This window comes from Bos indicus, chromosome 22 (genome assembly GCF_029378745.1).
Source record: "Bos indicus isolate NIAB-ARS_2022 breed Sahiwal x Tharparkar chromosome 22, NIAB-ARS_B.indTharparkar_mat_pri_1.0, whole genome shotgun sequence".
In the NCBI taxonomy this organism is placed as follows: Eukaryota; Metazoa; Chordata; class Mammalia; order Artiodactyla; family Bovidae; genus Bos; species Bos indicus.
The window spans coordinates 45,023,119-45,048,615 of NC_091781.1; the positions used below are offsets into that span (position 1 = coordinate 45,023,119).

General features: G+C 41.7%; 1 protein-coding gene across 2 annotated transcripts in view; it reads left to right on the plus strand.

The window, feature by feature from the left end:
* Positions 1-25,497, plus strand: part of ERC2 (ELKS/RAB6-interacting/CAST family member 2) — a 990,200-nt gene that overhangs the window by 593,919 nt on the left and 370,784 nt on the right. For both annotated transcript variants that reach the window (XM_070776467.1, XM_070776466.1), the window contains one exon: positions 10,023-10,183. In XM_070776467.1, the coding sequence (XP_070632568.1) occupies positions 10,023-10,183 (161 nt within the window). The remainder of the gene's footprint in view (positions 1-10,022; positions 10,184-25,497) is intronic.

Sequence of the window (25,497 nt, forward strand, 5' to 3'; positions counted from 1 at the left end):
AATTTCACTGTTCCATTGAAGATGGAAAATGTTGTCTTTCTGAAAACGTAAAAACATGGAAATTCAACCCTTTGTCTTGCTTCCTCATGCTCTAATAGGCTGAAAAATAAGAGCTGGTGTTAAAACTAACATCACTATTGGTGATAATGTGCTTTCTGTGTGGCGAGTGTGTAATTATTTTAAGTCAGGTATTCTTCACAAGGATTCTGGGAGGTGCAACTGTCACCCACATTTTACAGAGAAAGAAACTGATGTACATGGAGCTCAAGTACTTTTTCCAGGGTCAGTATATGCCTGGTTCCTGACTGGGACCTAAGCCCCCAGCTTCCGAGTCCACACACTTAGCTACTCTTTGTACTGCTTCTCGGGTAACACTAGTGGTAAACAACTCGCCTGGCACTGCAGGGGACATAAGTGATGTGGATTCAATCCCTAGGTTGGGAAGATCCCCTGGAAGAGGGCATGGCAACTCACTCCAGTACTTTTGCCTGGAAAATTCCATGGACAGAGGAGCCTGGAGGGCTACAGTCTATGGAGTCACAAAGATTCGGACATGACTGAAGTGACTTAGCATGCACACACTTCTCCTCGAGAACCTAAGACTCTTAGGGAAAACACTGGCTCTTTCGCAGAGCTGTGCACACATTAAGTAAAAATGTCTCCCAGTTGCTCGAAAAGTAGCTACACCAGACATACACAGAAGTAGATCCACAGCCTTTTTCTAAGGGAGATTCCCCTGAAGAAGTTCGGCCTGGGAAGAAGTTCGGCCTGGGATGATGAATGCTCAGGGGCCTTCCAGAGAAACTGTTACTCATCCATACTCTGACTCAGAATCTGTTCAGTCAGAATGGATGTATTTTACACATTTATTCTCCATCCGTCCTTTACTATGGAGTGAGATTTTGTTAATAAGCTTTGAGAAAGGAGGGGGAAAGGAGGAGTTTAAAGTGCTGTCAAAATCAAAGAGCTGAAGCCCAAACAGCCTCGCTTGATGGGGTATTTGTTTGCAGCTGAAGGATCAGAGGTGACACATTTAGGCAGAGAGAAGTTTAAACTTCAGTGAGGAGAAAACAAGTCCCAAATGCAATCTTGAGGGTAGCCAGGTCCAAGCAGAAAACAGTCTGGGGATTTTCAGTTTCAACCTTTTCCAAAAGGTGTCACTCTAAGGCAGCAGTGGGGAGGTGAGAGGGAGGCAGAGATAGAAATATAAGATAAGAGTAATTGGAAAAATAAGATTAGTAGTCCTTGTTCTAACAGATCCTTCAACCCACAGCATCAGTGCTTCAGAAGTTGTTGCTGTTGAGGAGAGAGGGTTTCAGCGTTTATCTTTACCTCCTCATCTTAGCGTGACCTTCTCTGTACCCAGGGCAGAGCTGGGCCAAGTCCCAGCTATTCCCCCAGGACCAATTCACATTCCAGATTTGCTGTAACTTGGGATATGGGCATTTCACTGGCTCTGTGTTTTGGTGCAAACTGAAATGACCATCCTCTTGCGCTTGGGATGCAGTGAGGACGGAAAACTAGGATGGATGGTGAGGGGGGATGGCAGAAGAGCCTGTGTAATTTTAACACATGGTTTTAAAAGCAGTTTAAAAATTCCAAATCATTAACACAAGATAGACACTAAATCAATGCTGACATATAATTTAAGGGAAAAATTGTTTTATCAAAATATTTGAAGATCAGTTCCTGCCAAGTGAGCCTCTTGAAAAGCACTGGATGTTGCCACGTGTCAGAAGAGAGACACAGAGCGGGGCAGTTGGGCTCTTGGCAGATAACTGAGAGAGAATCTGGTTTTCAAATATTTAGTTAAACAACACAAATGTATGTGTAAGTTTAAGTCGACACATGTTAATGATTTAAGGTCTTAAACAGGTTTCTTATTTTATTGTTTTAAAGCTCCAATATTCACTTTAAAATTCCGACCATTTCTCCAGAACTGGGTGTTTAAGCATTAGACTCTAGAAATTCATTTGATAGCTTCACTATTCTTAAAGTGTACAGAGTTATGAATTATTCAAATACAGCTGAATAGTCCTGGTAACTTAACCATTTTATAAGAGACTTTTTGTAATCTGTCACGTAGAATAACTAATAAAATCAGAACTGACACACAAACAGTTAGGGATTTTTGTTTTGTTTTGTTTAATTGGTGAGACCAAGAAGTCATCTAATTTGAAGAAAGCCTTAATTATTCTAGATATGTAACACCAAAGCAATGTATATTTTAAAATGTAATCTTAGCTTTCTAGATAGAGCATCAGAATGCCAATCTTTCCCTATGTGGGGACCTTTTAGGAAATTTTTAAAACTGGAACATGTTAAATGTTTATAGAAGATTTCTGATGTTGCTGTGATTTCTCTTTTTTCATCACAGATGGCCTTTTAGGAACAAAACAGCCTCTCTAAACTCCACGCCCCCACCCAGGAAATATTATTGTCTGGTGAATTACCAATAGATGAGCTTCCAAAATAAGCAAATGCTGTGTTGAATTGAGACACACTGGTTGCTCTCCTGCTGGATTTTTCAAAAGCATTTATTAGCTCATAATCATTGTGATTCTTCCAGTAGCAGTTCCCCAATGAACAGGACCATGGGGCCCTGCAGCCTGGGCTTCCCAGCTTGTATTTCCTCCCTCCTCTTTAGCAGACCACTCCCATTTACCTACCTGGTTTTGGAGACCAGTCATGGGGCCTAGGACAAGATTGGCTTTTAACTGTTGCTCATCACTCAGTTCTTTTCTTTATTAGTTTTTTTTTTTTCATCACTATTGTAATTAAATTTGTTTCATTCAGGGTTGCCCGCCAAACCAGACAGCTTCTGAGGGTGAGCATGTTATGTCTAGCTGAGTGCCTTGCATGCAGGAGATACCCAGGGAGACGAGGTGGTGCAATGGTAGAAGGGCTGCATGTCTCCCAGGTCCCAGCAGAGTGAGTGGAATGCAGAGCGGGATTAAAAGCTGCTTGCTTCTACCCCAGCTCAAGGCCTGGGGTAGCTTTTTTATCAGGCCATCTCGAAACTCTTGGGTTCCTGGGTGCTCTTGATGGCTTCCAGGTGGCCGTGAGCATAGAGTTCCTTCCATTCAGGGGCTGAGTATCCAAGCCCTCTTGTCTCCATAGCAAAGAGAAGGTGCTTGAGGCAAACAGAGAGCAAGAACTTGAAGGGCGTTTGGTGAGGATGGCAAGGGGACCGTTGATTTATGGGGTAGGAAAGTATCAAGTTCGGACTTACACTTCATCCATCATTGCTCTAAGAGGGTCAGAGGAGGGTGTTTCAGAATCACATCTTTGCACTCCCTTTCCTCTCATTCCTCAGGTATTTATTGAGTGTGGACACTGGTTCCATGTCAGGAGCTGAAGGGCCTTCCAGAGAGAATGGAGACGTGGTCCTTGCCCTCTGAGGATTACAATCCAGTTGTAGCAACAAAGCACACACATGAAAGGGTTGTGCAGAAACGTGAAATGGTGTTTGATGAGGTGGTAGAAAGTCAGGTGCTGAAGGTAACAACCGAAGGCACTTGGGTGAAAGTAATGCTACCAACAGCCCAGCCTTGGGACAGTAGTAACTGTCACGGCCTGGACACTTGCAGAATGTCTAACAGAGAGGGCTGGATGCTTGAGGTGTATTGTCTCCCTTTGTGCTTGTGCCAACCCTGTGTGGTGACTTCTGTTTCCTCCCCCTATTTTATAGAGGAGGACCTGCGGGCTGAAAGGTCAGTAATGTTCAGGCTTCCCAGTATAGGTTGCACTTTGCTATCACGTCAGAATCACCTGCTTTTTTAATAAAGTACTAATGCCAGACTCCTACCCTCAGATGTTTTCATTTAATTGGTAGGAGTGTGACTATAGCATCAGGATTTTAATAGTATTTCTAAAGGGTTCAAATGTGCAGCAGAGTTCAGGAAGCATTGGGTTTAGATTGTCCTAAGGTCACAGAGGTTGTATTGATGGAACCCAAACTTGATCAGGTCTGCCTGTTTTCAGAGCTCCAGATTTATATCACTGAACCTATGAAGGAGGCCAGAGCTCTGTGGCAGAGCCTTAAAGGGGAGGCAATTTCAGTAATTGAAGCGGTCACTATAGGGTAGTCCGGGCCTGCCAGGTGGCACCAGTGGTAAAGAACCTGCCTGCCAGTGCAGGAGACTTAAGAGATATGGGCTCGATCCCTGGATCAGGAAGATCCCCTGGAGGAGGGCATGGCAACCCACTCCAGTATTCTTGCCTGGAGAATCCCCTGGACAGGGGAGCCTGGCAGGCTGTGGTCCATAGGGTCTCAAAGAATTGGCCACAATGGAAGCAACTTAGCACAGCACAGCACTATAAGGTAGTCCAGGGGTGTGTGTGCATGTGTGTGTGTGTGCTAATGTTGTTGCTGAAGATAGGTGACAGCAAGCACAGAATCTTGAATTCAGTAATAAGCAAACATAAAATGGGTTGAATACTTAAATTGGCCCTGTATTGGCCATGCTTCTATGGCACCAAGTACTTGGGCATTGTTCTTAGTGCATCATACACATTAACCCATTGAATCTTCACCAAACTCCTTTTAGCTGAGTTCCCACATCACAGGGAAGCTGGGTTCAGAAAGGTTTTATAACTGACTCAGAAGGACACAGATAGTAAGTGGTAGGCTAGCTCCTCAGTTCTGTTTGTAACCACTGTGCTGTGCTGTCTCGTCTGTTAAGCATGTCCTGTGTGTTTTCATATTTGCTAGCCCCACACTAAGAGCTTTACTTTCATTGCTTCACTTAATACATGAAGTAATTCTAGTGAGACATACTATTGTTACAGATGAAGAAACTCAGACACTTTCCCAAGGCTCTATAATAAATGGTAAGGCAAGTGTTATTAGTGCAGTCTGGTTTCTTAATCCATAATTTTAACCATTCTCCATATATAAAATATTTTAATTATGTATAAATACATAGCTATATATTTACATATATTAAATATCTATTTCTATGTATGTTATATAAAAATATTCAAAATATTTTAAAATAGTTAAAACTGAAAAAATTCAAATTAAATTTTAAGCAAAATGCTGTATAGAAGACAAAGTAGAACAACTCCCTTTGAGTGTGAGATGGTGGATGGAGCTCTCTGCTGATTCACACCCCTCCTCCCACTCCACTGATCTGTTTATTAGCCCCCAGATGCCTCTTTGGAACTCATGGTGGTCTAGGGAACAGAGTTTGAAGACCACAACTGTGGGTAATCAGGAGCCCCTTGAGATGTTGGAACCAGACCAGTGATACTTTTGATGAAATATTGATGGTTTAGGCATATTTTCCTGGAAGTAGGGAGGCAAGTTGTAAGAATAAATCCCACAAGACATCTTGGTTCACCCAGTTCAAAGTCACATCCAAAGACACAAAGTCAAAACAGCTGAAAAAAATCAAAAGGAAAGTCTAACCTTCAATCTGTGTCTTTGGAAAACATTGAAGGGACCCCAGGAATAACACCTAGCAACTTTTTCCCCTTTCTCTTTTCTCTTCCTTCTCAGTCATCTTATTCTGCCCTTAAAACAAAACCAAACCTCTGTGTGCCCAGTCTCCAGGCTCATCACTCCTCTTTCCTCTCTCACGCCTATCTCCTACTGTTCATCACACAGACGGTCACAGCCTGCCCTTCAAAGTCCTGTGCCTTTGCACTCAGTTTTGTTGGTTCACTCTACTACCTGTTTCCTAAATTCCAGGCGCAGTCCTGGCTGAGAGAGAACTCTGACAGCGAAGAAGCTGATCAGGCAAAGCCAAGTTCTTATTTAGGGTTGGGGTAGGAACAAAGGCTGGGAACACACATGTGCACACAAACACACACACACACACTTATTTTCAATCTTGTCAGAAATGTGGGAGGGGAAGGGATTCAAGCTGGAAGCATAAAAAGTAGTGATAGAAAAAGATGATGCTTCAGGAAGTGTTTCCAAAATAGACTTGATGATGAAGAAAAAACAAAGGGGAAAGAGAGGGAAGACACAAATGTGGTTCTTAAACATGAGTCACTGAGAAAAGCTCAGGACACTGGACTAAAGTGTCACCAATGTGTTAGGGAATGGCAGGTATGGAGAGCTGGGGTAGGTGGTAGGGATCTTGTTTAGATAGGTGTGCATGGATCATCCTGAATTCAAAGTGATACTGTGGCATCTAAATGGAAGTAATTACCAAGTGGTTCAGTGTATGTGAAAGATGTTAAGTGAATAAAAGGAGATAAAGTTTGGAAAAGTATTAGAATAGTGGTGAGAGCTATGGAGACAAACCTCAGTCCTCCTCTGAGAAGCCACGTGGATGAGGAAAATGTCTCTGGGATAGAGTCATGAGGGGAAAGGTCCAGTTATGGATGCAGGAAGGTGAAGAGTATGCAAAACAAACAGGGGAAATAAGTTCTCAATCTAAGGAGAGCTTCTGAGAACCCAAGGGAAAGGTTGGCTTATAGGTGAATGGGGAATGGATACAGTCCCACTCACCCATTACACTGTGTTTCACAGAGGCTATCTAATAAGAAGGGGGGCTTTTTAATTTTATATATATATCAGATCAGTCACTCAGTCGTGTCTGACTCTTTGCGACCCCATGAATCGCAGCACGCCAGGCCTCCCTGTCTATCACCAACTCCAGGAGTTCACTCAGACTCACATCCATCGAGTCAGTGATGCCATCCAGCCATCTCATCCTCTGTCGTCCCCTTCTCCTCTTGCCCCCAATCCCTCCCAGCATCAGAGTCTTTTCCAATGAGTCAACTCTTCGCATGAGCTGGCCAAAGTACTGGAGTTTCAGCTTTAGCATCATTCCTTCCAAAGAAATCCCAGGGCTGATCTCCTTCAGAATGGACTTGTTGGATCTCCTTGCAATCCAAGGGACTCTCAAGAGTCTTCTCCTACACCACAGTTCAAAAGCATCAATTCTTCAGCGCTCAGCCTTCTTCACAGTCCAACTCTCACATCCATACATGACCACAGGAAAAACCATAGCCTTGACTAGATGGACCTTTGTTGGCAAAGTAATGTCTCTGCTTTTGAATATGCTATCTAGGTTGGTCATAACTTTCCTTCCAAGGAGTAAGCGTCTTTGAATTTCATGGCTGCAGTCACCATCTGCAGTGATTTTGGAGCCCAGAAAAATAAAGTCTGACACTATTTCCACTGTTTCCCCATCTATTTCCCATGAAGTGATGGGACCAGATGCCATGATCTTCGTTTTCTGAATGTTGAGCTTTAAGCCAAGTTTTTCACTCTCCACTTTCACTTTCATCAAGAGGCTTTTGAGTTCCTCTTCACTTTCTGCCATAAGGGTGGTGTCATCTGCATATCTGAGGTTATTTAAAACAGTTTACAAAATTATACATACATCTCAACTATATGTAATATGTAAAAGAGTAAGAGAGAGATGGAGAAATTAAGATGTTCAGAGTGTTTATCTCCATGTGGTGGTATTTTGGGTAATCTTAGCTAAAGAGAATATCATTATTCTTATATAAAAATTTTTTTTTAATTTTCCTGTCTTTTGGATTCCATATGAGTATACCTTATTTTAAGGGAAAGTGTTATTTTATTGATATTAATTAGAAGAATAAATGATATACAGGCTATGTCATCCGATGTAATGCCCTCAAACATCTAATAGGAATAAACAACATAATTTCCTGTTTCCGGGTAAAGAACCCAAAGGCAAAAGAGATAAAGAAACTTGTGTCAGTCATATAGTAAGTTATGGAGACATGTTTCAAATCTGATCATTTTTAAGGCACAAGTTTCATAGACATAGCCAGCTAAAATATTACTTCCAGTGAGAAGAAGTTGGGGAACCATTCAGCTGTGCAAACTACACATTAAGAAAAGACATATGGCAAGAAGGAGGGTATCGGTGGCCTGCAAGTGTTGGGAGAACAAGAATAAAAAGTACAACCTCTTAATGAGAGGGACCTGGTGGTAGGGAGATGGAAGCAGGTATTATAGGCACTTGATAAGGAGTGTAACAGTTCATCAGTCAAGACAGTCCAAGTCACACTGGAGGTGACAGCCTCTCATCTCATGTTGTAACACAGTGAAGGTGCTGCCTTGCTTATGTGGTATGGTTTGGCCTTTAGCTTCATTGTGATCACTCAGGGACTCAGGCTGAAGGAGACATCATCTGAAACATGGTTCTGAAGTCATTATGGCCAGGAAAAGGGAAGGTTGTGGTTGATTGCTAGTTCTTAAATGCTTCTGCTTGGAAATGACAATGATCTAAGGTGTAATTGTTAAAGCTGGTTTAATATAAAACTAGTTAGTATCTGCCGTACGCAGTCACATGGAAGGTGAACTAAGAGCTTGGAAACCCACAAAGTAGCATTCTGTGTCTGTGGATTGCGAGCGGGCCAGCTCAACTAAGAAGAGATTCAGCAGGTGAGAATCCTGGACACCCTCCCTCTTCTCTGACATTGATAATACATTTGGAATTTTTTTTTAAAAAGTTACGAAAGGAAAGGGAGTCGTGAGGACACAGACCATCCCAAGTAGAGGATCAGGCAGACTGTATCTGAGCTGATGCTTGGAATGACCATAATATTGATCTTTTAAAAAGCAGCACTGCTATTGAATCTATAAAAAATAGGGTAAAACAGACAAAAACACTTCTGCTTCAGCCTCATCAAGTATTGTTTTGTAGAAAGGCTTCTAGTTATATTTATGATATTCGATGAACTTATATGAGAAACTAACAAGTTTGCTTTTTAATATTTAAATTTCGTTTGTTAAAGAATAATGCTGTTTATCCCTGTGTAGTTCTGTGACTTTCATAGGTTATGCTCTATATTCCTTGCTTTTAAAACTGTTTTTGGTTTGGGCTTTTATTTATATTACCTGGTCATCAAGTTTCCTCTTTTTATCAGGGCAAAATGGAGGGTTTTCTGAATTTTAAAAGCCTGTAATTTACCTTGGATGTGAACTATCGTGCTTATTCTGAATAAATTCCATGTAAAACTGCAGAAATGGTGTAGAAAGTCTTTATGAATTGGAACTTAACATGTCATTGACACGTTTTGAAGGGCGTTCTGTTGACTTTAGTGATAGATGATCCCATTCTGCCAAGTTCAGCTGGAAGGGGTGACTTAGAAATCCAAACATCAACTCATGGAGTCTAGAAACTTCCTGAAACCATGGTTTTAAGTTCTCAGGGTGGATGCAGCCTGTATCTGTGCAAGGGATGGCATTCCACGGAAGGCTCTGGAAAAGAACCATTAAACACCAGCCTTCTTTGTTGTGTGTTGGCTTTTAAAAGTCTCCAATGGTTCGGGAAGGATAAGGCCTTGCCTTGGGGCTCCCTGGTCCAATTTTTTGGGACCTGGCTGAAAACCCTGGATATTTGATAGTCTGGCTTATTTCTATGGTGTATTAGCACCCTATAAAAGTTACATGTCATTTATTTCAAGTTTAGAACCCTCTCAAACTTCAGGGGCAAACCAAATTTGAACCTTTTGTGGCTGGGATTCTGTTTACCTTTGGCCAAACCTTGCTTCCTGAATATGAAACAGGGAGGTGAGGTGAGAGGGGAGCCCCTGAGGCCCCTTGGCCATCAAATCGCTTTTGCCAAACAAGGCTTTGATAGGCTAAAACATGAATGAATTTGAAACACATAGAGTAGCTTCCTGTCAGAATGCTCTGGGGCCTACACACAAAAGTATATTGTGCCGGGCAAAGTGCATTTGAGTGTTGCTTTCAGCCAACTGTGAGGCAGTATCTGAGATTTTTGCCAAACACAGGTTGAAATTGGGTCAAGCCACTCACCTTCCAGTTCTAATAAATACATTAAGTAGTTTCTATAAAAGTTATTGGATAATTCAATTGAATGAGGACCTTGGAGAAATTTGGACATTTCTTGGGTTTGAAATGTTTATTTTTAAGTAGTGACAAAGAAAGAATGGACGCCGGGATACAATGCCCAGCTCAAGAATGGCTTTAATTCCTTTGTGTCTGTTGTCAGAACGCAAGGTACACCTTGTGCTTGAATGGAGGAGAAATAACACACTGCGTCCCATGCGCTTTTCAGATAGAAGAACTGATGAATGCGCTGGAGAAGACCAGACAGGAACTGGATGCCACCAAGGCTCGCCTTGCCTCCACGCAGCAGTCCCTGGCTGAGAAAGAAGCACACTTGGCCAACCTCCGGACAGAAAGGAGGAAGCAGCTGGAGGAGATCCTAGAGATGAAGTGAGTGCCCATTTTTGCTTTCTCAGTCTTTCTTTTCTAACTTCTCTGTAGGGATGAGAAAGGGAATGCTAAAGAAGAGGAGGAAAGAGCTTGGAGAGAGAATCATGTAGCTAACACTTGACTAGTTGTTTCTGTGACTGTGCTTCTTATTTTCTCGAATTACAGCTTCCATGTCCCAATGTGCACATTTTTCACATCTGTTATTCAAAAAAGAAAAAAAAAATCCAACATAAGGTTTTGTGACTCTGTGTTTTGTGGACGGCACTAATATTCTTAGATCTGTCTAAAAGGTTTGAGCTGGCCAAGAGACAGAGGCCTTGTTAAGCACAATGGTAATTGAAGTCCTGCTCAGGGTTAAATGGAAACTTTTCTGAGGAGGTATTTCCTAATTGTGACTATAACTTTGCTAATTATATTCTTTTCACTTGTGTACAATGCCTGGCTTGTGTTGGTTTTCATAGTCTCAAGGTTGGCACCTCTTTGTTTAGAAAGCAGGACTCTGATTTGCTGGGCTGATAAAAACAGGCTTGGAAATGCCCCTGCCCCCCTGTCTCATTGGGTAGGTAAGGACTGGATGGGGGTGGGGGTTGGGTAGGGGAGGAGACTGGAACAAATGTCTTTCTTTGATTTAATCAATAAGGTGTGACTGCTTGTCGGGCAGTGGTTGTTCCTGTGGGCCTGTGACACACCCACCTCCACCTAGCTTTTATATCGTTCTCACAGTGAAATAATATCACCATGAAAGAACATAGTAAAGATAATTACTCAAAGATTTTAGAGATAATCAATTGCTATGAATCTATTTCTGAAAAATTAGGCAAGAAGCAGCATCTCTCTAAGTCTTTAAATGAAATAATCACTAAAGTATGATTTAAATCCAGCCTCCTTCCAAAATAAGGGGAAATGTACAGAATTATAGCATCTTAAGCCTGTAATATAGACTTTGAAATTGGTGGCTAGGTATGGAAGAATAACCTTACCCTGACCCTGCAAGTCTTACACATGGTTAGTATTAAACCCAGAAAGCTTAGATCATGGAAAATATGGAATGAAATATTTTGAAGGATTTAATAATGAGGACAAAACATTTATTCCTTGTCAACTACCTCAGTTTCTCCTAGACCAAAGAATAAGTAGTTTTTTTTCCACATATAAACTCCCATTTTTCCTAATAAAAGATGATATAATAAAAACAGATATTATTATCCTCAGTTTCGAGGTGAGGGAACTGAGACTCAGCGAGATTTCAAGTAATTTGCTTAAGGACATCTGGCCAGGATTAAACCCAAAAATCTGTTCAGACTCTGTTTCTACTACCTCATTTTCTCATGCAGTTATGTCAGCTCCACCAATTCCAGAACTTTTGTCTGTTTGAATCACTGCAGAAATCATACTGCCTAGAACAGTGCCTGCATATGGTTGGTGCTCGGTAATTGCTCATTGCTGGAATGAATAGATTGAATGCTGGAGACTGGATTTTATGTACTTAGGAAGAAACGTATTTCAAGCATTTGTGACATTATTGATGTGATCAGTAATTTATTAATAATGTCAGTACATTGATTGCATCAGCCTTTATTCGTTCTCTTTCACTTACCCAGCTTCTGCCTCCTTGTGTGTTGCTATGTGTCAGATTCAGGCTAATTTCTCTCATTGTTCTGCAGCTGTTCCCAAGTTAACTCTACACCTCCTGGAGTGATTTATTATGCCATTATAAGGAAACTTTCATTATTTCCTGTTTATAAAAAGAGCATATACTTCCAGTGTTTTCAGAGAACAAGTAATGGTGAAGCATGCTGGTTTGGGAGTTGTCAGAGCTGGGTTGAAATCCTGTTGCGTCCACTTGGTGGTTGTGTGACTTGGGGGAAAATGACCTTAACATTGCTGACCCTATGGTTTCCTCCTGTAATGACTTTCGTGGGGTGGTTGTGAAGAGAAGCACTCAGAGGAGGGCTTGGCACATGGAAAATGAAATATGTGTGTAAATGGCACTATCAGCCAATGAAAATATGTCATTTGTTTAGTATACTTTGTGAAGAGTATCATTTGTCTAAAATTTGGGTTTATTTTTCTAAAACATATAAACCTTTTCCATGTGTATGTTTTCCCACTTAATTTCATGATTTCAGATAGCACCTAACCAAGACCTCTTTGGGTGAATTGCCACATTATTACCGAAGTGCTTAATCTGCTGCCACTGCAAAATAAATAGAAAATTCCTCTTTTAATTCCTTTGGTAAAAGTAACAAAGCTCTGCTTCATTAAGCCCAATATGAACCTCATTCATTCATTAACTGGCCCAGAAGCCCCAATAACAGGGTTCTTCCCAGGACCATGGGGACACAGGTGCAGGGCAGTTAAATTGACTGAGAACCCCAGTTAGATTTACCAGCCTCTTCAGATGTTCTAGTCAACCAAACGGTTTGGTGACTCTTGATTGAGCTGAGTTGACATGTTGGTTATTGGACAGTAACTGAGTCAGTGTCAGTCAGTGTGAACAGTCAGCTGGGTGTGTCACTGCGTTTACTGCCACTCTGTGCCACTGTTGTTCATGCACCTGACAGGCAAGTCCCCCCAGGACTGGGAAGCCCTGGTACATGGGAAAAGCTGAATGGTGTTAGGAAGGGGGTAGGGCCATGAATCAAGAGAAACAAGATGTGGTCTCATAACTCATCCATAACCTTAAAGGAGGTCACTCTCTGGTTGCCTTTCTTTGGTGACATGGCGGTTGATATTACCTGCCTTACCTACTCCATAGAATTGTTACAGTAACAGGGTTTTTAAAAAAAATACTGAACTGAAATTAATATAAACTAGCATATGTAAAAGCACTTTGAAACGTAAAAGGGGATTTTGAAATGAGAGATGGTGTCCGTTAAATTTGTTGCAAAATTAAATGACACAGATTTATAGTATTGGAAAACAGCTGAGTGCAGCCTTCCAGCCTATATAAGCCAGACTGCTGTCCACATAATAAGGAATTCACCAGGCCTGGTAAAGACCACTTGCCTTGGAAGCCATGGGCTCATAAGGTGGCGGTTCATGTTTCACGGCTCTTGAAGGTAGCTCCTTCATCCTTATATCGAACTGAAATAGCTTTCCATTTAATTAACGTTACCACTTGTCTTAGTTTTTGTTTCAGAGCTACATAGATTTCAGCTGAGCCCTGTCCACAGGACAGGCAGCCTTTTATTTTTCATAAGTTTACTTTTATTTTATATCTGTTCAGGTAGTACTGTGCATTCTAAAAGGAGAAAAAAAGAAAGAGCAAAATTAAAAAGAAATAAAATTGCGTGTGATCCTACCATGCAGAGATAGATACTAATAGCATTTTGATGTCTCCCTTTACAAATGCTCTTTATTTTTTTAACAAAATTAGATTGTACTTTCGTATTTTGTAAATCCTTCTTTTGCTTGCTGAATGGTAAACACTGCTCTGTGCAGCAAACATTGAATTGTATTTTTAATTATCTGACATACTATCATACAGATGTCTCCCTTTATCAGAGGCTTATGTTGGTGCCAATATTTTGCTAATATAAAGAATGTCTTGATAAGCATCCTGCTGTGTCAATTTGTTAGCTTATTTTCAATAATTGCAGATTAATATGTAGTTATAAGAAGTAGTACAGAGGATTCTCTTGTACGCTTCACTTGTTTCCCTCAGTGGTAACATCTGGCATAATTACAGCATAGTATTATGCCAGAAAATTGATATTGATACAGCTTACCAACTTTATTTAGATTTCTCCAGTTTTACATGTACTCATGTGTGTATATGTATTTATTTACATACAATTTTATCACACGTATACATTTGTATAACCACCACCATGGTCAAGATGTAGCACTGTCCATCATTACAAGGCTCCCTCACACTGCCTTTTGATAGCTACACTCCTAACCCAACTGTTTAATTTAACCAGAGTTTTCTTTTGTGTTTTATCATTTTGGGACCTGTGCAACACTGGCCTTCATTTTCCTCTGCTATTTTTCTTGGCCAGGGAGGGAATTGTCCTCTTAGTTTAAATTTAGGCTAAATTTAAAGTGAGAAAAATATTGCTTGATTTAAAGACTTACCTTTAAATGAGTTGGTTAATTTGTTTACAGTGAAATTCCCTTTTAATATTGGATATCTAATGGCAGGCATTCAAAAAGAAAATCACTTATGGTCCTACCATACAGAGATAGACAGTGATGGCATTTTGGTGTATACACATTTACAAATGCTCATTTTTTAAAAGAAAATTAAATTGAACTTCCATATTTTATAAATTCTGCATTTGAGGAATGAATGTCCACTGCTATAAGTGGACAAGCGAAAATGTGTGCCCTTATCAAGTTTTCATTTTAGTAAAATGAGTGATCGAAATGAATGGACAAATAAATAAGCAAACAAACGAATAGTTAGATGAATAAAGTAGCTTCTTGTGGAACCAAAGAAGTTTAGAATCCCACTTAGAAAGCTCTTTCCATTGGTAAGGACCCTCCTGATTATTTGGGAGTAAAGAGGGAAATGCCATGTCACTCCCTAAAGTCTGAGAAACCTTCTAGGATCTGAGCCTAGTGGACAGTCTTTGACTCTCTCTTGTGTAGGATTCTTCTCCCGAATAAATATTTTTTCCAGCTTAATCTTCATTGGTTAGTATTCTAACTGCCAGTCATTATTCCCGCACTAGAAGGAACTAATGGTTCCCAACCATACATTTTCACAGGAGAACATAATATTCTCCTTCCCTTGTGTATAAGATTATTCTTTTACTTAAAAAATATCTAAAACCTCTTACTAAAACATTTCATAATGGTTTGTCTTTGTTACATTTGCTTCTATTTAAAAGGGATTTTATTAAAATAATATTAAGAACATCATTCTATATGTTTGGTTTTATTAATACCAGTTAATGAGCTTACATTCCAGTAACCAAAGCTCGATTATTTAATTTGTGGCAGGTGAATTTGATATCTGTAGCTAAAAGGAATTGAAGGCCATGAGATACTGTGCTTAAAATCTATCTGTGTGCATTTGCTCAGACAATTTAAACTAGCCTAGTAATTTAATAGGCAGACAGGCAGGCTAACTGATCTGTTCCATTTAGTATTAAATACTGAATGAATAAGGGGGGTTTGAGAGCTGGTTAAAAGTTACATAATGTGAAGTGTGTAGTTTAGACTTTCTGTGGTGATTTCTCATACTTAATGTAAAGATTTTAAAGGAACATCTATACTTTAACTCGTCTGATGACATTGTGAGAGCCACCTTAATTTACTGGGTATTATTACATTCTCGAATCTTCTCCAGATAGCCTCAGAAGCCTTTGTATACACTGGGCTATTTTAGGAAGTTTACAGTGAGGTAAGACAGAGGCTTATTCTAAGGCATTATCCTGTTGGCCTCTTTGATCTAGGATCCCTTTTGAGAGAGCCACTCATTAGGTAAGTACCCTTCAAAGGAGAGGCAGGGTGCAGAAAATGATAAAATCAATTTATTCTTTCCTTCATGCCAACATGAGAAAAGACAAATCACATTTCTTTAGGAAGGAATCCTAAGTGCCTGGCAATTTGGACAGGATTAATGGAGCCTGGGAGAGGAGTTTTGAAGGCAACTGTTACTTAAAATTGATAAACTCAGTTGCAAGAGAAGTTATGGGGATTGAATGAAATAATGCATTTATAAGAAACTGATTTATAAGCCACAAAAGGCCATATATGTATCATGGTTCGTGACATATTCATATGTTAGGTAAACCCACTGTAATTAGCATACCCTGAGCTCATCTTCAAATTCGAGTTGGCCTCACACTTTGAACAGTTTTTTTGTGTGTGGGGTGAGAGGGGGCTACAGTGTAATTTTCTCTGTAAGCCATGGTTATTTAGAAAAACTTTGCCATGTTCAATTTAAAATATATATTAAATACTATCGTAATATGTCCTGGAGTTCCCTGATGGCTCAGATGGTAAAGAATCTGCCTGCAATGCAGGAGACCCAGGTTTGATTCCTGGGTCAGGAAGATCCCCTGGAGAAGGGAATGGCAACCCACTCTGCGATTCTTGCCTGGGAAATTGCATGGACAGAGGAGCCTGGTGGGCTCCAGTCCATGGGGTCACAAAGAGTCAGAGACGACTGAGTGACTTCCACTTGATGTTAATGTGTCCTACAATATCCCAATCTCTCTGTTCTTATTTGTTTCCTTCTAGTTCTAAAAGTAAATTGAGTCAGCTAAAATACTAGTGAAGCTTTTCTTAGCTTCCTAAGTTACCTGTAGTGATTGAAGACAGGTGGCAGAGAGAAGAACTGCTCATTCAGCAATGGTTGTGGTTTGAGCTGCAGACAGTCACATGATGGGCAGTTGTTTATCACTCAGGATTTCTGTATCTCTCTTGTAACCCTGGAGTTGGTGGTTTAGGGCCTTTAGTGAAAGAGAAAAGACTTAATATACATAAAGTTGGTAAATAAAACTGAACTACAATGAAAATAACTTTAGAATAGTGGAATGGTCTAATTAGCTTGAGGCAAGGAACAGAAAACTGCACATTCCAGAGGTTCATGCAAGCAGCGAAGTAACCAGGGACTGGCACTCCATCTGCCTTGATGCTTTGTCATTCTCTGCACATGAGATTCTGCATATGTTTTTCTCTGCACCTCAGGATGCAAGGTGTTTGCCTCAGTTCCAACCATTCTATCCACATTCCTGCTGTCAGACAGGAGAAGGGAACCTCCCTGCCATTTAAGCTGCCCATACCATCCATTGACATCTGAGTCATTTAACAATTTATTTGATAAATAGTTGTTGGGTATCCATTGCTTGCAAAGACTGCTCTAAACCAGAGGCACTCACCACTCTTCTAAGTGGACACAAAGGACAAAGATCTCTCCATTCTAAGTAGGTACAAGAACCAGAGCAGGGAAGAGGCACACTGATCAGTGTTTACAGATGGTCACATGTAGATACAAGAAAGCAGGAAAACCTGGACTTCAGCTGGGTGGCTGTATGTCCGGCTAACTCTCAGGGAGTCTACTACCAAGGAAAGAAAGAGGTGGAGAGGTATTAAGGGCAACTAGCCGTCTTTGCTGAAATGAGAAAAGTATGGAAGAAAAATCAACTGATATTTTATCTCACTGAATATTTAAAAATAACTTTGCAACTACACTTTTAGTGATAGCATTCCTCTCAGATATTTACTTGTGTATATGTGGGTTCAGTAAGTATTTGAGTTCATTTCTGGGTACCAGCATTGGTAAACTATGGGAGAGTCATGTGGTGAGTGAACAGATTGGGAGGTACCTGAAAAATATGTTTATGGTTGGAATAGCTGATGGGTGAGGGGTGTTAGTCTAGAGAAGACCAAGAGACACATTCTCCCTCCAACTATTAAAGGGGTGACAGGAGAGGAAAGAAATGGACTTGATTTATGCTGCCTGAGATGATTGTGCCTGAGCACAGTTATTCTTTAAGAAGACGAAGGCCTTCCTACAGTGCTTTGTAGCAGTCAGAACTCTATGCTCTTTTGAAGTGGTTTCTGAGGTATGTCGGCAAATCCTGGGGGGAGGGGTGCTATAGAGAGAGTCCCCTTCCCCAGGGACGGGCGGAAGGGTGATCTCCACAGTTCCTTTCAGTGTGTAATTCTACCAGTCATTCTGCTAAATGAGTGATCTGGAACTTGAAGACTTAGGAGATGCTGGAATCTTGTTTCTTCTCTTAAGGAACTCTTTTTGAAATGCAGAAACTTTTGCCAAAAGCCAAAATGACTGCTTGGTCTAGGACACTGTCCCCTCAATAGGACCACAAGTACAAGACCTATCCTGTACTTGTGTATACTGCATTTATTTTTCATAAGACTCTTTAGATATGACATGCACGAGCCAAGCAGAGATGTGTTTCACAAATCATCACAGAGAAAGAATCAGTAGTTAAATTGTGTGTCAGGTAGAATCAAGACCCCTTCAACTCTCCTTGCCCTACGGAATGTACTATCTCTGATTAAAATGCTTTCAGAGGATTAAACTAGCTCAGGCATATATACTATTCAGTTCATGCAGACTTTGGGTAATGAGATTAATATTACCAGTGAACAGTTCTTAAGTGCTTATTACATGTCAGGCAGGGGCTATTTACTTCACCTGCATATGATTGCCACCTCCTTTGAGATGGGGAGTCTTATGACCCCCAGTGTGTAAATGTAGGAACTGAGGCTCAGACACCTGGAGCTCAAATACAAGTCTGACACTACAGGCTATGATCGTAACCACTGACAGTTTGTATCACTCCTTCTCCTAGTGAAGAAGAGGTTGTCATCTTAAGAATTTTATTTGGTGATGCTGGGATCCAGTTTTGGTTGAATAGTGGATGGCAGCAGGCACATAGGTTCTTCTTTCAACTTGCATTAGGGAAGCAGGAGAGCAAGCCAGGTTGATGGTGGGAGGGAGGGGGCAGGAAGAGAGCTAGTTGGAGGAGGCCTTTGAACTCAGCTTCCTTATCATAAAACAAAATAGGGGAGACACTGTCTTCGGCCAAAAACATGTACTAGATGTATAGTTTTAATAGTGAAAAATGTCAGTCAAATGGGTCCCTTGGTTTTTAGTGGAAATACAAACATTTTCAGAGCTAGAGTGGTATAATCTTTCAGCTTAAATAATCATAATCAGCAGTTAAATAATCTAAATGCTCATGAATTTGTAGAGTTGAAAGTATTCCAAGCACCGCACTTCATGTTATCTCCATCCGCGCAGCAGTAGCTCCACGGGGGCTTGGGAAGATCAACCATTAACAAAGGGAAAGAGAATCGTACAAGCCTTCCAACCTCCTAAAATGTGGCAAGTTAAAGGGGGCAGTTGTGGTCCTTCTTTCAATCCAAGAGCAGCTTTCTTTTGGAGAAATTTTGTTAACTGCTTGATTGAAGGATGTACAGGATACTGGCAGCTTAAGCCCCAGGAGGCAAGGTATGGGGCAGCTGTATACCAGGAAGAGAAGCCAAGGGGTGGGCACTACAAGCAGGGTCACAGATCAGGTCCTGAAATGATAATTCTCCGGGGCAGTGAGCAGGGCTCTCATGACTTAAGTTCACATCCCGAATCTGCCAAGTGTGACTGAGTGAGCCAAAGCCAGCCTGACCCTCCAACCGTAAACAAGGCTCTGGACTCAGATGACCAGGTTGATAGCTCCTGATTCTCTCAAGCAGTAGTTCTCACCCTGGCCGTAATTTTGCCCCTTAGGGACATTTGGTGAGACTGGAGATGATATTGTTGTCACAGCTCAAGGGAAGATGCTACTGGCAGGTAGTGTGTAGAGACCAGCGATGCCACCAAGCATCCTACAATACGCAGGATCGCCTAACAGTAAAGAAGTAGATGTTTTTTCAGGAATTCTGTTGCTTTTTCAATGATCCAGCAGATGTTGGCAATTTGATCTCTGGTTCCTCTGCCTTTTCTAAATCCAGCTTGAATATCTGGAAGTTCACAGTTCATGTACTATTGAAGCCTGGCTTGAAGAATTTTGAGCATTACTTTGCTAGTGTGTGAGATGAGTGCAATTGTGCAGTAGTTTGAACATGCAGTGGCATTGCCTTTCTTTGGGATTGGAATGAAAATTCACCTTTTCCAGTCCTGTGGCCACTGCTGAGTTTTCCAAATTTGCTGGTGTATTGAGTGCAGCGCTTTCACAGCATCATCTTTAGGATTTAAATAGCTCACCTGGAATTCCATCAGCTCCACTAGCTTTGTGTGTAGTGATGCTTCCTAAGGCCCACTTGACTTAGCATTCCAGGATGTCTGGCTCTAGGTGAGTGATCACACCATTGTGATTATCTGGGTCATGAAGATCTTTTTTGTATAGTTCTTCTGTATATTCTTGCCACCTCTTCTTAACATCTTCTACTTCTGTTAGGTCCATACCATTTCTGCCCTTTATTGGGCTCATCTTTGCATGAAATATTCCCTTGGTATCTCTAATTTTCTTGAAGAGATCTCTAGTCTTTCCCATTCTATTGTTTTCCTCTATTTCTTTGCATTGATTATTGAAGAAGGCTTTCTTACCTCTCCTTGCTATTCTTTGGAACTCTGCATTCAAGTGGGTGTAATTTTCCTTTTCTCCATTGCCTTTAGCTTCTCTTCTTTTCTCAGCTATTTGTAAGGCCTCCTCAAGCAACCATTTTGCCTTATTGCACTTCTTTTTCTTGGGGATGGTCTTGATCCCTGCCTCCTATACAATGTCACCATCCTCCGTCCATAGTTCTTCAGGCAATCTATCAGATCTAATCCCTTGAATCTATTTGTCACTTCCATTGTATAATCATAAGGGATTTGATTTAGGTCATACCTGAATGGTCTAGTGGTTTTCCCTACTTTCTTCAATTTAAGTCTGAATTTGGCAATAAGGAGTTCATGATCTGAGCCACAGTCAGCTCCCAGTCTTATTTTTGCTGATTGTATAGAGCTTCTCCATTTTGGCTGCAAAGAATATTATCAATCTGATTTCAGTATTGACCATCTGGTGATGTCCATGTGTAGAGTCTTCTCTTGTGTTGTTGGAAGAGGGTGTTTGTTATGACCAGTGCATTCTCTTGGCAAAACTCTATTAGCCTTTTCCCGGCTTCATTCTGTACTCCAAGGCCAAATTGGCCTGTTATTCCAGGTATCTCTTGACTTCCTACTTTTGCATTCCAGTCCCCCATAATGAAAAGGACATCTTTTTGGGGTGTTAGTTCTAGAAGGTCTTGTAGGTCTTCATAGAACCGTTCAACTTCGGCTTCTTCAACATTAGTGTTTGGAGCGTATACTTGGATTACTGTGTTGTTGAATGGTGTGCCTTGGAAATAAACAGAGATCATTCTGTAGTTTTTAAGATTGCATCCAAGTATTACATTTCAGACTCTTGTTGACTGTGAGGGCTACTCTATTTCTTCTAAGGGATTCTTGCCCACAGTAGTAGATATAATGGTCATCTGAGTTAAATTCACCCATTCCTGTCCATTTTAGTTCGCTGATTCCTAAAATGTTTATGTTCACTCTTGCCATCTCCTTTTCGACCACGTCCAATTCACCTTGACTCATAGACCTAACATTTCAGGTTCTTGTGCAATACTGCTCTTTACAGCATCAGAATTTATTTCCATCACCAGTCACATCCACAACTGGGAGTTGTTTTGCTTTGGCTCCATCTCCTCATTCTTTCTGGAGTTCTCCACTGATCTCCAATAGCATATTGGGCACCTACCCACCTGGGTAGTTCATCTTTTAGTGTCATATCTTTTTGCCTTTTCATACTGTTCATGGGGTTCTTCTCAAGGCAAGAATGCTGAAGTGGTTTGCCATTCCTTTTTCCAGGACCACATTTTGTCAGAATTCTTCACCAAAAAGCTATGTTTTTTCCAGCTGAGTGCCAAAGAATTGATGATTTTGAACTGTGGTGTTGGAGAAGACTCTTACGAGTCCCTTGGACTGCAAGGAGATCAAAGTCCTAAAGGAAATCAGTCCTGAGTGTTCATTGGAAGGACTGATGAAGGTGAAGGTGAAGTTGCTCAGTCATATCCGACTCTTTGCGACCCCATGGACTGTAGCCTACCAGGCTTCTCCGTCCATGGGATTCTCCAGGCAAGAATACTGGAGTGGGTTACCATGTCCTTCTCCAGGGGATCTTCCCGATCCAGGGATCGAACCCGGGTCTCCCACATTGGAGGCAGACACTTTAACCTCTGAGCCACTGAAGCTGAAACTCCAATACTTTGGCCCCCTGATGCGAAGAACTGACACATTGGAAAATACCCTAATGCTGGGAAAGATTGAAGGCAGGAGGAGAAGGGGATGACAGAGGATGAGATGGTTGGATGTCATCACTGACTTAATGGACATGAGTTTGAGCAAGCTCCGAGTTGGTGATGGACAGGGGAGCCTGGCATGCTGCATTCTGTGGGGTCACAAAGAGTCAGACATGACTGAGCGACTGAACTGAACAGCAAAGAATGATCCAGCTCCAAATGCCAGGAGTGCCAAGGCTAAGCAACTCGTTACTTGCCTCCCTTTTTAAAATTGGTGTTTTTTAAATGAGGGGAGAGAGAAAACTTACTAGGTTCTCATCTCTGATTTAGCTTGACTTATTTTCAAAGGGGAAATGTGTTTCCCCCATTCAACATCATGATTTTGGCCCAGAGGCCTTGATGGTCTGGGTTCTTCTTGTGTTTTGTGCAACTCTGACTTGATTCTGGATTGCTTTCTTGGGACTATAGACCCCAGAGAAATTGGCACAAGTCTGAGATCTAAATTCCTAAGAGACTGTGCTCCCTGTACGATATAAATCCTGGCTAAGATACAAAAGACCTAATCCCCAATGCCTACTGCTCAGTGGACCATGCAGTCCTCTCCAGCTCCAGTGTTCCATCATTCTGTAACTTCTGGATCTCTCTGGTCCTCACTTTGTCCAACTATAAATGAAGGGTATGGGATTGGCCAGTCCTCCAGCCAGGCCTCTAAACTGATGCCCCTTTTACTCTCTCTCTCTCCCCTTGTTCATCCTTTTCCACTTGTTCCTTCTTTCATCACAACCCATTAGGTAGTTAGGTTTTTTCCTATGAACCATTTCTTGCAATGATTATTTTGAGCAAAAAGGAGAGAAGTAAAATAAGGCCACTGCCAAAGTGGGAGAATGTATTCCAGAGCTGTGGCATCAATGGGACAGACTGTGGTCCAGATGCCAGCTCTTTCCCAGAAGAGAGAGGGCAGGACTTGGGGGAAATCCCAGCTTGAAGGTTTTCTGTCTCCCTGTATCATCTTTGCAAAAGTAAAATAAACTGTAGGTATTATTGTGGGATGCCTCAGCCCTGAGGAGGTAGAGGGGAAACATCAATAACTGCAGCCCAGTGACAGAGGGCATCATGACAAAGGCTCCAAGTCACTGAAGACCTCCAGGATGAAGCAGAGAGTGGAGGTGAGGAAGGTTTTGGATGTTCTTTGTCCCTGGAAAGCACTTAATGAAAGTTTGTGGAAGGAAGGAATGAATGCTGATGGAAATTATGCTCTGCCTATTGCTAGTGGTTTCTCCCTCCCGTCCCTACCTTTTCCATTCTCGCCTTCTCTTCAACCCAATCTCCTCTTTCTTCTTCTTTCCTTTACCTCATGTTCCTCTCTCCTTTCTTTCCTCTCCTTTCCCTACCCCTATTCTGGTGCCCTACAAAGTGAGAGGTGTCAAAATATTTTCTGTACTTTGTTAACAAAAGTTATGACCAACCTAGATAGCATATTGAAAAGCAGAGACATTACTTTGCCAACAAAGGTATGGCTAGTCAAGGCTGTGGTTTTTCCTGTGGTCATGTATAGATGTGAGAGTTGGACTGTGAAGAAGGCTGAGCGCTGAAGAATTGATGCTTTTGAACTGTGGTGTTGGAGAAGACTCTTGAGGGTCCCTTGGACTTCAAGGAGATCCAACCAGTCCATTCTGAAGGAGATCAGCCCTGGGATTTCTTTGGAAGGAATGATGCTAAAGCTGAAACTCCAGTACTTTGGCCAGCTCATGCGAAGAGTTGACTCATTGGAAAAGACTCTGATGCTGGGAGGGATTGAGGGCAAGAGGAGAAGGTGACGACAGAGGATGAGATGGCTGGATGGCATGACTGACGTGATGGACGTGAGTCTGAATGAACTCGAGGAGTTGGTGTTGGACAGGGAGGCCTGGCGTGCTGCGATTCATGGGGTCGCAAAGAGTCAGACACGACTGAGCAACTGAACTGAACTGAACTGAATGATTCCCTTGCTAGATTCTAATTTTAACTATTGAGCAGGAGGCAGACCTGGGAAAGAGTGTGTGTGTGTGTGTGTGTGTGTGTGTGTGTCACACACATGCATGTTGGAGGGCAGAGAAGGGGCTGGCTCTGGCAATCATGCCATGAATGAGATCTTGAGGGGAAGCTGCTCAGTTTCTCAGGAGCAAAGCAATTGAGAGCTAGAGCCTGAAACCAAGTCGCCAGTCAAGAACAGCCAAAGTCTTTTGTTTTCTAGTCATGGAATTTGGGAGCCAATGGATTGTGAAAACTGAAATGCAGTGTTTGACTTGATCTTTGGGTTAAGCCAATATCCCTGGGATCTTCATTTGAACCTGCAGGAGGCTTTGGCCAACTTCTTTGAGAATCTGTTAATACTCACACCCAAGCCTTCACTTCCTTGAAGAGATTTGCAGAGTACACTGCAGCTTGTGCCAGCATGCAGTTATGATAAAAGTTAAATTGTCTTTCTGTTCTGTTTTGAAAATGGTGTTTAGGTGTTCAGTTTATGAGCCCTGAGCTTGGTGCTTCTTTCTCTTCTTGGCTCTATCTCTGGATGTTTTCTTGAAAAAGTTCCCTTCAGTGCATTTCTAAGGCTTTATTCTAAGGCAGTATGGTAGGTCCAGTGGTTATTCGCTGCTCTGCCCTCCACCTGCCATTCTTTGAGAGGGGAGACTGTGCCCTGGAACGCTGCCCCTGTAGGATGCATTGCAGGGGTTCCTTTGCTGTCTGACTTCTGGTGGGTCCAGGGCCTGAAGCAGGCACTGCAGGAGATGGGAGGGTGCATGCATGACAAGTTGCTTCATTCACGTCACACTCTTATGCTGGAAAGGGTCGCCATGCCCTCCTCCAGGGAATCTTCCTGACCCGGGAATGAAACCTGTGTCTCTTGTGTCTCCTGCATTGGCACATGGGTTATATACCGCTAGTACCACCTGGGAAGCCTGATGAAGTGTGGGAAGAGAAAAAGACTAGAGAGTTTCCTCCCTGTTCCTTTCTGGCACTGGGACCACATCTCTGGCAGTAGGGACTTCTCCCATGACTGTAGCTCCTCTTAGCAGTGCCCCATCCATAATTCCCATTGGCACTGGGATTAACTCATATTTCCTGTTGCCCCTTTAGCCCAAGGTGCAGTAATAGCCACCCCCTTGTTGCCATTTCCCCGGTGCCTCAGCACATTTGTTTTATTAATCTTGACCGCCTGTCCTCTGTAGTCCTTTCACTGAAGTCTCCTCACTGGACCTGTCTGTGGTGAATTCTGTTTCTGGCCAAATATAGACCAGTGCAGTGGGGAAGATCATGGTGCTGTAGTCATAGGTGTGAAATTTGTTACAATGGTTTGAGAAAACATTGTTTAAAAATGTTTACACTTCCCATTGTAAGTAATTTTGGAAAAAGAAGCAGAATGCTTGATGCTACAGTCAAAATATTAAAACAAAACTGTCATTCTGTGGTTTTATAAAAATAGTTGGTTTTTAAATGACCCTTGAATATGAATGACTGCTGCTGTGACAGTCCCAGAAAGATGCGAAGCTGATGTTCCCAGAGTCAGCCTCAGTCTTAGGACT